The sequence below is a fragment of the Lissotriton helveticus genome, chromosome 6 (genome assembly GCF_964261635.1).
Source record: "Lissotriton helveticus chromosome 6, aLisHel1.1, whole genome shotgun sequence".
Classification (NCBI taxonomy): domain Eukaryota; kingdom Metazoa; phylum Chordata; class Amphibia; order Caudata; family Salamandridae; genus Lissotriton; species Lissotriton helveticus.
In genome coordinates this window covers 887,066,125-887,081,364 of record NC_136067.1, presented here as the reverse complement: position 1 = coordinate 887,081,364, position 15,240 = coordinate 887,066,125, and the positions used below count along the sequence as shown (strand labels likewise).

Here is a 15,240-nt window from a genome sequence, read left to right as displayed (position 1 = left end):
CAGGGGCAATGACTATTTCCTAGTCCTCCTAGAACTACCTCTCAGCGCTGATGGAGTAAACTTGAGCAATGGCAGGTGACCCAAGAGGGAAGAAATTTGGACTACAAAGAGAGAAAAGAAAGAGACAAAGCTACTCTTCTACTGTCACTGGCCAGCCAGGATCAAAACTTTGAGACTGCGAAAGTAGCACCTTTAGTACCTTAGGACTAAACTGGGTTGAGGGGGGGGGGGTGCTGCTACAGCTCGAAGAGCCAGGTCTTGAGGAGTCTTCTGAAGATGAGTAGGTCTTGGGTCTGCCGTATGTGGGTAGGGAGGGTGTTCCAGGTCTTGGCGGCGAGGTAGGGGAAGGATCTGCCCCCAGAGGTCGTTTGTTGAATGCGGGGGATGGCGGCAAAGGAGAGGCTGGCGGAGCGGAGCTGGCGGGTGGGGGTTGGAAGCTGAGTCTGCTGTTCAGGTAGGCTGGTCCGGTGTTGTGGAGTGCTTTGTGTGCGTGGGTGAGGAGCTTGAAGGTGATCCTCTTGTCAATGAGGAGCCAGTGTAGGTTCCTCAGGTGGGGGTGATGTTGCTGCTGCAGAGGATGTTGACAATCAGTCGGGCAGAGGCGTTTTGGATGCCTTGTAGTCATCGTAGGTGTTTGGCTGGGATTCCTACGTAGAATGCGTTTCCATAGTCCATTCTGCTGCTGACGAGGGCCTGAGTCACCGTTCTTCTTGTTTCCACTTGTAGATCCTGCGGAGCATGCGGAGGGTGTTGTAGCAGGAGGAGGAGACGGTGTTGACCTGCTTAGACATGGAGAGTGAGGAGTCGAGGATGAATCCTAGATTGCGTGCATGGTCGGTGGGCGTTGGTGCTGTTCCCAGTGTGGTCGGCCACCAGGAGTCGTCCCAGGCTTAGGGGGTGGATCTGAGGATGAGGACCGCCGTCTTGTCTGAGTTCAGCTTCAGACGACTGCTCCTCATCCTGTCGGCGACGGCCTTCATTCCTTTGTGGAGGTTGGCTTTGGCAGTGTGTGGGTCCATGGTGAGGGAGAGGATGAGCTGGGTTTCGTCGGCGTAGGTGATGATGTTGAGGTCGTGATGGTGGGCCACTAGTGCGAGGGGGGTCATGTAGACGTTGAACAGCGTCAGGCTGAGGTATGAGCCCTGGGGGACACCGCAGATGATGTCTGTGGCTTTGGCTCTGACTGCAAAATGATTTGTATGGAGACCCCTAGGATGTTGACAAATGACGCAGGCACTGAAACCGCCTGTGCAGTTTGCATTCCTGACAACAGGTAAGAACAAAAGATGTACCTTTTTGTAAGGTTTTAATTTCAACCTGATTAAATTTGTCAGTGGAAATGTTTATTACCAAGTGATTTTCCTTCATGATTTAGTTCCCTTTTTTTTCTTGATCGACGTTGAAACAATTTTTGATTCTGGATTTTCTTTTTCCCCTTTGTGTTCGTCATTGGTCATTGAGCCACTCCCTAAAAAAGCCACCCCAGATGTTTAAGTTTGCTCAGTATCCTGAATAGTTGGTTCTTTACTAGAATTAATTTTTTTTCTGACCTTCTTTGAAATTTTTTAGATTCACTATCCGTAGAAGAGGTCTCTGAGTCAGTGCTTTGACTATATGGTTTATTTTGTCTTCTTTTTGAATACATTTCTGCCGAACTGTACACTTCTCCAATTTTATACTCAATCGTTTCACGTTTAAACATGCACATTTTCTGATTTTTGATTTCTTGAGCGTCACTGGCCAATTGTAGGTTAATGTCAACTAATGTGTTAGAAAACTCTTCCGTTTCCAATTTTGATGATAATTCAGTCTTTATTTGATCTATTTCTTTGGTGAGGTCATCCAGAATTTTAGAAAATTCGCCCACAATTAAAAATATCAGGTCTAGTGAACACTTTTTAAGTATGGCATATCATCTTTTAATGAATATGGAGTTATTTGTACACAAGGATGGTTTTAGTGGAATCCTTAATCCCCTGGGGATTCTTTCAACATGATGATACTTTTAGTGTACTAGCTTGCAGTTGTTGATTTATTTCCTTTTTAGTGAGGTATATCAATTGTTTGATGTTGTTTTGTATATTGCCTGTGATTCACTATCCGTAGAAGAGGTCTCTGAGTCAGTGCTTTGACTATATGGTTTATTTTGTCTTCTTTTTGAATACATTTCTGCTGAACTGTACACTTCTCCAATTTTATACTCAATCGTTTCACGTTTAAACATGCACATTTTCTGATTTTTGATTTCTTGAGCGTCACTGGCCAATTGTAGGTTAATGTCAACTAATGTGTTAGAAAACTCTTCCGTTTCCAATTTTGATGATAATTCAGTCTTTATTTGATCTATTTCTTTGGTGAGGTCATCCAGAATTTTAGAAAATTCGCCCACAATTAAAAATATCAGGTCTAGTGAACACTTTTTAAGTATGGCATACCATCTTTTAATGAATATGGAGTTATTTGTACACAAGGAAGGTTTTAGTGGAATCCTTAATCCCCTGGGGATTCTTTCAACATGATGATACTAGCTTGCAGTTGTTGATTTATTTCCTTTTTAGTGAGGTATATCAATTGTTTGATGTTGTTTTGTATATTGCCTGTGTTGGATAGTATTGTTATTTAGTCCTGGATAAGAGCATATATTCTTGTGGCCTTGTTATCCACAAAAGCAAACATGTCTGCTTTTGAATCCGTCAAATTTGAAATATCTTTGTAAGATAATATGAACAATTATGTTTGTGTGCAGTGTTCATTGATCATAAAAGCAATCAATCACAGGTGAGAAGGATCACGCACTCCTCGATATTCCAAACTTAAGTTGAATCTTGCTCCTTTTATGGCGTGCAAAAGGTTTTCACTCTCTGATCCTTGAGTGTGAAACACCATTAATAAAATAAAGTAGCGTTCCCCAACTGGGGTTCATCCCCTATTGCACTGCCTTGTGTCCTTATAAAAGGGATTGCATCAAGTTCATTTCTGTAAATCAAGAGTCGTTGATCATAGTTCAATCTGTATTTATTTTGCAATGGTGGTATTGGGTATTCTTCATCCCATCAAACTTGTATTCAAAGTTATTCACATCATAAATTTCCAGAATAGGAAACATTGATTTTCAATTTTTCATCCAATCCCAATGCATTTCGGGCTGGTGTAGCCCTTCATCCAGAGATAAACAATCTGAAACAAATGTGTAAATGAGGATCATAATGAACAACAGCCAACCGGCCTGCTCTAAGACCAGTATTTGTTTAACAGACAATATCTCAGGCACTTTTAAACATGCATATACCTAGTGGTATAAAAGGTCAACCTGTTACAAAATTTATGTAACGAAAAAAGCGTAAAAGCTAAATGTTGCTCAAGCTCTATAGAACACAGCTATAATCTGTGGTGTACCACAACAGATGTGTCTGCTGGTATCCAGAGGTTCAGAACTATTAAAAATATACCTTTGTGAAATTGCTCCGGGATACATACAAGTGAAACATGCTCAGAAGCAAAACTGGATAAGCAAATGAGAAATAGCAGAAGTCACGTATAAAAAACATGCACTCTCGTTTTTAAATAAAGTTGTATCCCATGTTGTAATCAGGCGGCTCAAACGTGACAAACAATCTTTAAATCCAAATGAACACTGCAAAAACCGAAATGTGATGTTACAATGAATAAAATAGAGAATCAAGAAAACCTTTTAAGAAAAGAACGCCTCATGGTGAATATAGGTATGTTCAACATGCAATAGTGGTTCACTTACGGGAATCTCTGGTCAAAAAAGAGGTGTCAAAGTGATTCAAACATGAATTAGATCAGCTACTTCATTAAGCAAAGTATATGATAAACTTCCAGATGCCTAAACTTAGATAAAGGACAATCTTAGAGCGTGGGGGCCATCTTGCAAAGGGTTACCTAGCATCTACTGCAGAGTGTTGATCATGCAAATAACAAAACAAGTGACTAAACATTAAGACAGCCTACTTGAATTAAGGTGAACAGTACCCACCATGAAATTCTAGTGAACCTAGTGAGAATTCGGATAAAAAAATGTAAATAAAATGATGTGTGTGAAGCTAATATCACAGTAAGTATTCCTAAATACACAATGATGGCAGCCATCTTGAAATGTGCAACACTGCTAAAGAAAAACATATAATCCGTTTGTTAAATGACAAGATAGAAAAGCTGGACAGCAGAATCTAGAAGGTTATACATTTGTGAACCCCATACAAGTTAAAGGTAGCAACTGAATTCCATCCTATCATTTAGGCCATTTGGCATTAGTGTGTTCAATCTTTTTATCCCACAATTCTCTTTTTGAAGGAGGAACTTGTGGTTGGCTCTTCCTTAGCTTGTGTCCACCATTTCCCAAATCATGAATTTGAGTTGACAGTGAGCCACATTTAAATAAAGACTACATTCAATGGCAAATTTTATGAAGGGTTCAAATGAGTACCAAGTGAACAAAACACATACTGCATAGAAGATTTAATTTGGAGACGAGTTAAAAAAGTATGAGTAGCTTGGACCAGGGGCCACTGTAGGAATAAGGATTTGTACATACTGATAGAGAGATTGTACACATGTTCTGGCTGGGCACACAGAGTGTCAAAACAATGTATTGCTAGTAAGAGAACAGGTTTCTGTAAGCAATCCTTGTCTTGGCACAGTCATCAAGGTCGTCCTCAGAGAAACTTGCATGTGGTACATGAACACCAATACTAAAATTACATATACAGTTTTGGAAATAAGTAAAAATTCCTAAACCAGCTTAAAGTGAAGGCTAATGACTTAAATGACACAAACCTGAAGAAAATTGGATATAGGGATGAAAATTAATAGCATATCAAAAATAGCAATGATCCACTGCAACAGCATTTACACTTATTACTGTGAAAAAATGGCACATGTGGTGAACTTATAGTCAGTATCTAGAACTATTTATCTACAGCTACTAGAGGCCTTTTTGAATCCATTTAGAAACTTTTCCAGTTTGTTCAGTGTAATACAAGGAAACAATGACTCCCCTGTGGAAAGCCCCCAGCCTCATTGGCATGAAAAATCAACATGCACCCACAATATAATAGCAGAATTTGCTGTTGTCTATGTTTACAGTTCAACAATTGTATTGTGGGTGTTCCAGTGGTTGATGGCGCAGTGAGAGTGACATATGTGAATAAATAGCATACTGAGTGTGATTCATGAGCAGATCTAAAACAAAGAGCACTGATTCACAAAATTAGTTCCAGTTTTGACTCATAGTTAGAGTACTGTTTGGGTACATAACAATAAATTGGGGTCCAAATGTCATGAATGTCAATGTTTCAACTCCTATAGTCTATATTAAAAGGGTCTTCATCAGAAGTAGTTGGTAGCACCTCATCATTCATTTGAAAATTGTGAATTTAGTGGCCACCAGGTCCAAAAATCCAGAATGTATATCCACATTTGTGGATAAACAAACCACAGAACCAAATCAATGTACTTCACCACCAAACAACAGTTGTCTGATTGGTGCTGGATTCCCTACCTCTCTCTTGATTAAATCTATTGTACACACAATGTATTCACATATGTACCATTAACTGCATCATCCACTGAATCGATGAGCTGTAAAAATGACAATAAATAATTATATTGCATGTGAATATTGATTGTTTATGCCAAGAGAGTTCAGACTAAAGGCTTCCTCTGAGTGAACCACTGTCTCCTTGTACTATTGACTACCGTAGTTCCTAGGACTTCAGGGTTTCCCATTTATGGCCTCTTGAGTTTGTTTGATGTAACACTGGATTTTCATTTGCATTTACTTGGGTCAATTTAGACACTTTAAATGTAGAATCACTAAAATAATTGAGTACATTTGTGCTTTTTTGGGATTTACATGTCATAGGTCCCCGATATTTGTTTCTCCAGCAGGACTATATTTTTCCTGGTTGTCAAATCCTTTTCCATGCAGCCCTATGTAGTACGGAGATGTTTGAACAGTTTTCATACCAGTATATTTAGCACTGATAGTAGTTGCAAACTTGAGTGTCAAAAACACTAGAAAAGTTTGTGAACGCCCAGAAAGGTAAGACTTTGAAGGTGTTTATTACCTTACATTAGTCACCCACTTGCAGCTCAATTGAGAACACCAATGAATCTACCTCTGGCCCAAAGCTTTTCCATCTGTGGGAGGAAGTATTTGCAGATCTTGAGTGCATGAGAAATTAGCTGGGCATTATGCCCTCAAACTACATTTCTAGTAGACTATATATATATTTCAGGTCTCGATTCAATAAATGAACACATTAAAACCTCTTAGTGAAATGAGAATGATGGAAAAAGCAACACAGACTTATCAAACTCAACTCAGGCCCCCCAGACCCAACTTTCAAGGCAAGATTACATTTATTTGGCCGGTGTCTCAGCCCAAACACCCTCCAGAAGTTACTTCCCCACTTGAGATCCATGGTACATTAAGGTTCGGTTTACCTTCAGGAGAATTGATAAGGGTCTCTTTAGAGGTAGATTATATCTCAGACAGAATGGCTGATAGCCACCATGCAGATAATGCTAGTCACAACATGAACCACTTTACTTCTATAGAAATCTTTGCACAATGACATTTCCAAAATATAAATGAAATATTTCTTTTAAGTATTGTTGAGTAGACTATTGTTAAGTATTTCGCTAATGAGGGAAAAAGAACATATTTGTTAATGAAATAATGTGGAAGAATGTACCCACAGGAAATGGATCATCATATTGAAGTGAATTTTAGTTTAAAAATTAGTTGAAATATTATCAATGGTGTTAAGGATATAGTGAGATGGTTCACAGCCTGTGCTCTGAAGTCTAGGAGAACCACTATCTTGCACAGACTCCCGTTGGTAAAAGTCTGGACTTTGGACTGGGCTCCACAATGTAAAGAATGGAATCCTGCACATGGTGAATAGTACTTTGTGATAGTTACTCATATTCCTTTCATTTGATCCCTTTTTAGTTACTCAGTAAAATAAGGCAAGTGAACTTTTCTCAAGTAGATGGACCTTTTTATTTTGAAGAAAATGGAGACTCCATCAATGGATATGACCTGATGAACTGGCAGTTGGTGAAAGGCTCTGTACAGCTTACGATTGTTGGGGAATATAGTTTGCTGAAGAAGAATGTGGAGTTTCGTGGCAGTCCTATTCTATGGAACACAGAGAATAACAAAGTAAGTACAATAAAGTGATTGGCATCTATATGTTCACATGCAAGTCACATATTCTGTTTGAATAGTAAGTGAAAGGTGGAAGTGTGAGAACTGTGTTAGGCTAAGTCCTAGATGATGATACTGCATAGATAAGATCTTACTGGCAAAATAAATGTGAAAATATATTCTGCTATTATTCAAAAAGGTAAACTTAAACTTTATTTTGGAAGTAGTGACAGACTTGATTAATCCATATTCTAGGAAAATTGGATGAGAATCTATTTTACTTGTAGAAACACACTGTTCCCTAGTATATATTTCTGTAGGGTTTCAGAACAATTGTTACTTTTTGTGTGACAGATTCATATTATTTTTTCTGTTCATACTTGTCACCTGGGTGCAGAAAAAGTGAATAAACCAATGTAAATTCCATATCCTAATTCACAAGCTAACCTGATTATGATGGTGGAAAACCATAAATGCAGTAGAATTTCCACTGTCGTAAATTTGATGGTGGGAACATAAGTGCTCAATGGGAGGAGCAAGGGAGTGGAGAATGGATATGTGGTACACACCTACAGTTATAATTCTGTGGATATTCAGAAACATTTTTAATGAGTTTGTCTACACATTTTTCATCCCTAAACGTATTCGAAAAAATTGAAATGTGTGCAAATAAAGTATAACAAATCCATAAATGCTGCATAGCTTACAGCAGGTCGAAAAAACATTGTTCCTGTGCAGAATTCAAGTATTTGTCAGAAAGCTTCTGATCTTTAAAGCTTGCCACCTGTAGCTAAAGCCAAGCCTGCATCTAAATGGTTTGCTAGCGGATGTTCCCAGGAACTTAGAAGTTTGAAGAGACCTTTGAAAGCCAAGCCCAGAGATTCTGCATGAATGGTAACCTGGCAAAATAATTACAAGTTTGAACTAAGCGAGTGTAACAATGCTTTTAGAAATGTAGCTTGGGACAATGTACTTCAAGTTACTTGTCTGTGAAGGTTCTCCACAGAGTTCTAATCAACTAGAGAGCTAACTTTCAAAATGTATGTCAAAATTGTGGCACAATCAAACACCATCTTGATGTTTTTTACATATAGATAGATGGATAGACAGCTAGCTAGCTAGCTAGATAGATAGATAGATAGATAGATAGATAGATAGATAGATAGATAGAATATAGATATATATACATAGACATGCTGCCTGTACAATATTTATCTTCTGTAAAAATGCTTAAGGAACAGGCATATTGATCCAACTTCCATTTAAAGCCGCTCATATATATATTAAAAAAATGTAATAAAGTACATAAAGGAACAATGGAGAAATGGGATTTACACATGTTTTATTTATATTTATTGTGAATGTATTTCTATCCTACAGATTCCAATTTCTAATTGCTCTGCACCATGCAGGCCTGGCCAATACAAACAACATTCAATCCCAAGCTGTTGCTATATATGCACACTTTGCCCAGAAGGATACTACTCTAATGGCTCTGGTAAGTATGGTGAAGAGCAATACATTTTGGTATTTTATCATTTTGGTGGCCACCTGTTCCCCTAAATAATTGTGGTGAAATGTAGTGGCTATTTCATATTAACCTAAATATTTTATAAAGAACATTTCTGTATCAATTAATGTATGTTTCCAATGGTAAAAACATGTTGCAATCTATGCTTTGTTAACCTAGTACACATAACCAAGACTTGTCATGTGAGAACTTGCCTCAAGTGAGCTCTGGGTCACCCAAACAGTAAGATACTGCACAGTTCAGGATAGTCATAGGACTTTGGGCATTTTCTGTGTAGGTCCCAGACAGTTATTAGTATAGAATGACACTCTATAATTTAGTGAGAATGATTTTCAATTTTTAGTTATATGGATGAAGCATGGGAGGGTGGAGACCTGAATCAGACGACACACACATAAATCAGGTCTATTAGGGAAGCCAGATGTACAGACCAATTTAGTGGTTACAGAGCAAGCCCGCAATTTTCTAAATCACATAGTTTGTGACTTCTAAATGTCTTGCACAAACATACTAAAAACATTTTAGTATTTAGTAACTAGTTCCCAAACCACAAAATCGGTTTAGAAATGTATTACAAATCATAATTTGGAAGAGGCTTGTTTAGGGTATTACTTCAATATTCTGATTCACCATTGTATATATTGATAGTTTGTAAGGACAATTTCAGTCGCAAATCATTTGTAGGTTACTAGTCATCAAAGCATGTGGTAACCCATTTGGAAATTGATCGGGATCTATGTGGGACCTCTTTCATTTTGTGAATAAAAAAAAGGTTTGTTTGGGAGTGGGCAGTGGTCCAGGGCAAAAAGTATTTCGTTTTTTTCTTTAATGCAGACTTGTTTCCTTTAAGGAAAGTGGAATGCAAAAATCACAGATATGGTGGTCTGCTGACCCCAATTGGCCAACCTCTGTGTGATGGTATTCGTCCAGTGTGTCACAGTTTGTGACCTATCTAATGAATATTGAACATCTGTAAGGATTAACAAATTGCGATCGTCTTCGAATGGTGATTTTGCAAACCAACCCATTAGTATATAGTACGCGTCGCAAAATATGATTTGATTCCTAAAATGTCAGTGCGCAATTTCCAATTGCTTTCTGCAAATGGAATCTTAGTAGATCTGGCCTCAAGTGTATAGTGCTGACTTTTTTAACTTCTCATTTTTTGATTTTCTAATGTACTTCTTTTTTAAACATTTTCTATTTGCCCCTGCTGTTCCCTATTCCTTTCATCTATTGTTATTGTCTTTTGTTATTTCTCTGTTTGTTTTTGCTATGGGGCAACCACAGCACCCCATTTTGCCCACTTCCCATTTATTTTATTCCTTTGACCCCGCTCCTAATGTCTCCTTTGGGTTTGTCGTCTTTTCTTTTGCCTTGTTTCCTTTAAGATGTAACATTCTAGTATCCCATTTTATATCTCATGTAACAGTGCAGTTGTCTGCAAGACAATGGGTTGTGATTGTGGGAAAACCTGTCTGTGCATTCTATTGGCTATTGGGTATATCATTCTGCTTTCCACAAACTGCTTCAATTTGCTTGCATGAGTCAGTCCTTTGAATCTCAAAATTACACTGAATTATTAAGTTAATGTTCATATTTTTGGCTTTATTACAATGCTGGTAAGAACAACTGTCCAGCCGCTGTGATACAATTCTGACGACCGAGGCCAGGTAAGTTCCGCCTGCGCATTATGATCCAGTCTCTGCTACCATGGAGGGCTCATCTACGGAGGTGCACATACCCTTGAATATGTCACTGCAAGTGCGTGCAAAGTCAGGAAACATGTGATAGGTACACACAATCATGACATATGTGGGGATATGCCTTATGCCAAAATAAACCAGAACAAGTGTTCCAGACGCTAAGCGTGCATTCTTGTCTTAAGGCTGCATTATATTCCGGTAAACATGTTCAATGCTTTATGTTAATCAAAGTACTGGGGGTAATCTCATCAAAAACATCCATAAACTTCAGCACTTTGCTAAATATTACATTTTTTAACAGTAATAGAAAAGAGAACGAAAATTTCTTCCAGGAACGAGTTTTACTTTGTTTCTCTAAATTGATTAAGAATGTTATGTAGTCACATTCATGGCGTCCAAAGACAAATTCAAGGTTTCAAATTTTCTTCTTTATAAATACCCAATCCATTTCGGGTCGAAGAGACCCTTCTTCAGGGGTCACTATAATCAAAGAAAACATGCAATGTTCAATAAACATGCTTAACTTGGCTTATTGTTGGTCTAGTACATTCTATGACTCATCAAGTAAAAAAAGTGAAACATGAATGAAACAGAATCAGATGTAGACGTAAGCATAAAAATGAAGAGCTGGTAATCAATTAGAACCAATTGGAAAAGGTTATAAATTAAAGAACTACATCTCCCATCATGCACCTGATGGCCACCTAAGGAAACCAGTGCCTGGAGTTCCTCATAGCCATAAGCTGTGTGACAGAAGTACCCGTAATATCCATGCAACAAGTGAGAGTTTAATTGTGGGGTTTCTAGTACTTCAGAAACAACAGCCTCCCGTTTTCTGCACAAAGCAGTGTTGTCATAAAAATGTCCAGCTCTAAATATGAAGGAAATAGTGAGTGTAAGTCAGCTACTAACCGTAACCATGAATTTAGGGAATGAGTTCCATGCTGGACATACCGCAAACACCAAAGAGGTGTTCAAAATACCGACCTCACACTAAGCACCAAGTTTAACTAACTCACTCTGGTGTATATTCACAAGAATGTGTGCTAAACATCACCAAAAATGCTAACACACCTTTACACATCGCAGCCTATTGCAGGAAAATAACCCTGTGTTAACATGGAATTCACAACAAGGCGGTATCATGCGATAGTCTGCCGAAACTGCGGCCAATGTCCGCGATACAACCACCCCAACGGAGATAAAAACACAAACCTCAATGCAAAAAAACATGCAATGGGGCAAAGCACAATGAGGAAATCAGCGATAATCAGGCCTGCAATACACACATGGCAGGTGGGAAAAATCTCTATAAAAGTAGAAAAAACACCAAAGCACAAACTGACCAACACCCAAGCACTATGGAGGGAGCCGAAGCAGGCGCAGAGGACAAGTGCAACCCCACAAGCACCCCGGACGACCAGCCTGGGACCTCGGGGACAGGGAAGGGCAAGGACAAGAAGAAGAGGAAGACGAAGTTCAGTCCGCAAGAAAACAGGATCCTGATAACGGAGGTAATAGAACACCATCAACAACTGTTCGTCAGGGGGCGAGGCTAGCTGGGCAGCGAAATGGCCGCCTCTTGAGTGAGCTCCGCCGGCTGAGGCTTTTATCCTGCATTAATCCTGCTTCTTCCGCGAATGCCTAACACTAAAATACTAGAAATTGGCAGCGGAAGCTAAGGCACACCTGCTGTCAGACGCACAAGACCGGAATTGGCCTGTGTGGCGTGCCGCTCTTGCTGGACGAAACACCGGAGTGGCCTTGCTGAGAGGACCGAGGGTTGCGGTGCCCTGCCCTGATGCACGCTGCCACCTGAGCCCGAGGCTGCGGAGGCCCAGTGCGGTCAAACTGCTCACATCGCAGCGAGTGCGGGCGGCGCTGCACGACACCTGTAGAGTTACCCGTAGATGATAGCGCTGCAGACATCGCTGCCCTGAAGTGCAGAGGGCTCAACTAGGAGGTGCGAGACTCCGTGGCAGAAGGTTTTGAAGCCGTCCCAACACTGCGCCATTTTAGACACAACAGATAATACCTGCAAGGCGGTGTCGGACACACTATAAAGAGGTACTGCAAGGGACCCGTAAAGTTGGGATATATATGCACTGGCCGGGAAGGGTCGGCTCCCCGAGAGATTGCACAATCTGCTCACCTGTGTGGTATAGTTACAGCTCCAAATGGGGGTGGAATCTGCGCCCCTCCCCCCCCAAGCATTGCTCCTGAGCGGAGAAAACACAACAAGTCGAGATAGCAAAGGGCAGAGGAGGAACCCCCTAGTTCGTCTATAAGACTGTACCTGGGCGGCTGAACGTTGCGGAAACCTCTAGCCCAGAGGGGGCCAGCATTTGCGTGAACATCGCACGTAGCACAACACCACTGTCCTTTGTACCGCGCGAGGCCAGGAAGCTGACTGGAGCAGCGCGGCCGATCAATCCTTCAAGGTCCCCGACCACTCACGCCACCGCCGCCATGAAGGTATAAGTGGCATGGATGCTTGGAATACTACTTGCCCTACGTACAATAATACTCCCACCTAGAAGGATAGCAGCTCCACCTGAGGTTACCTTACACTACCCTTGGCGATTGCTACTCTGTCCTGCTGGGGACGTGATCCAAGCGAGTATTTACTGCCATACACAGAAGACAACGAGTAGGGCACCATACTACCAGGCCAGCATGGGCAAAGCTGAAAATCGCCAGCCCAAAATAACATTTGAAAACAAACGCCCACCAAAGCAAAGCAACCCAAACCGAAACGCTGAGTCAGATGATGCACCTAGGACGAGTCAAGATGACGACATTAAGTCACTCATGTTAGAGGTGCGAAGCAGCCTTAAGAGCATTGATACAAAACTGGACGCCGTGACAACTTGACTTGAAGAAGTACGCTCCCAACTCTCAACGCACGAAACGAGGCTGGACTGTCTTGAAAACCGTCATGTTGAGGAACGTGAGTTTCAGCGGGAAGCTAAGGAGCACATCTCGGCCATGGCTAAGCAGTTGGAGACCTTGCGTGTGAAGGCAGATGATTTGGAAGCGCGTTCCCGGAGGAGCAACATCCGAATCACCGGAATCCCGGATACGATGGCCATCGTGAAAATGGAAGTATTTATTTCTGATTTATTGCACAAACTCTTTGACCCACACTTATCCCCTGTCTTTACTGTAGAACGTGCACACAGAGTGCTTGGCCAGAAACCCCCGGTTGGGGGCACACCTAGACCTATACTAGGCAAGTTACTGAATTATCAAGACATGGACTTAATATTACGGCTGGCACTGCACATTATTTTAATGACGCTTAATCCGCGTTCAAATTTGCCAAACACGTCTGCGGCTCCAAGGCGACACGGAGTGGTGCTGCGGGTGGAAATGTAGAAGGTCACATGAGCGACAATGATTGATATTGGGCGCCTAGTTTTTGTGAAACCATGTGTAGGATGTAGCGCTCTTGCTGTCAATATTATAAACGCCTGCAAGTTGCTGTTCTTTTTGAGCTCAGGAATGGATGCTGGATGCCATATGTCCAATTTCTAGTTGAAACTTGTTATATTCATAATGGAACTTTCGCCTTATAATTAGACCATGTGGATTTATTAGCAAATCAATGTTGGGTATTTGCGGAAATAGATCAGTACCACTCGGCCACCCTGTGATAACGGGGGTGTATGCGTGTGCTGCCACGCCTCCGGGGGTGTCTCCCAATGTTTAGAGTTTCTATTAACTTCCACGCTTTGCGTGTTTATGGGGGGGTTCTGCCACAACCTGATTGGGAGGTTGATGCGGGTGGGGGGAGGCTGGGAACAGTTGGGTGTTTAGTAAGATGTCAGTACTTAAGCAATGTGTTGAATATCACCCTGCAAAATAGCTCTGTTGGGGGGCGTTGTGGTACCGTGTGCATGCAGATTGATCATTATAGATGGGAGTGACTAAGATCCTGACGTGGAACATCCGCGGTTTGAACGATGGCAGGAAGGCGAGGTTAGTGCATACATATTTACAAAGGCATAGCATAGATGTCTGTTTCTTACAAGAAACACACATCAACTCCGAGACATCAACGAAACTCAAACATAGTAGATGGGGGGCTACATACTCTGCCATAAATTCGAATTATGCTCGAGGGGTGGCGATACTGATACGGAAGGGAATAGACTGGAGAGAGCGTAAAATATGCATCGATCCGGATGGGCGATTTGTTGTTGTGAGCGGTGTGCTGAGTGGCAAGCTGGTGGTACTGGCAGCTGTGTATGGTCCGAACACAGATGAACCAGAATTTTTTAGAGCTGTCTGGGCTAAGATCATTATGATGGACTGCGCTTTTATTATCTGGGGAGGGGACTTTAACGTGGTTTTGAACGATTCCCTTGATTGCAGAGGTACGTCTAGACCATTACACCCGCACGCTAACCAAGCATTACATGATATTATGCTGGAGGGAGATCTGACAGATATCTGGAGAGTGAGGCACCCTAATGCACGCGAAGGTACATGTATATCTAGTCACCATGCAGCCTGGTCGATGTCTATTGGAATTGAAAATTCCTGATGCCCCTACCCGTGCCTTTAGTTGGCGCCTGACACCACACGCGCTTCTTGATGAAGCTTTTAAGGAAGAAATCAGGAATGACATCACAGACTTTTTTGATATTAACTCAGGCTCGGTGTCCACTAAATCAGTGCTGTGGGATGGCTTCAATATAGTTATAAGGGGACAATTTATCGCAAGGCAGGCGGGAGTCCTCAAGGCCATTAGGAGTACTATATGTACCATAGAGGGGGAAATAAAAGACCTAGAAAACTTATTTTGCGCAGACCCCATG

General features: G+C 41.1%; 1 protein-coding gene across 1 annotated transcript in view; it reads left to right on the top strand.

Annotated features, from left to right (window-relative positions):
• The window catches only part of LOC144761576 (G-protein coupled receptor family C group 6 member A-like), a 56,928-nt gene that overhangs the window by 22,074 nt on the left and 19,614 nt on the right, over positions 1–15,240 (top strand). The window contains exons 3-4 of the mRNA XM_078646874.1: positions 6,983–7,195; positions 8,561–8,678. Of these exons, the coding sequence (XP_078503000.1) occupies positions 6,983–7,195; positions 8,561–8,678 (331 nt within the window). The remainder of the gene's footprint in view (positions 1–6,982; positions 7,196–8,560; positions 8,679–15,240) is intronic.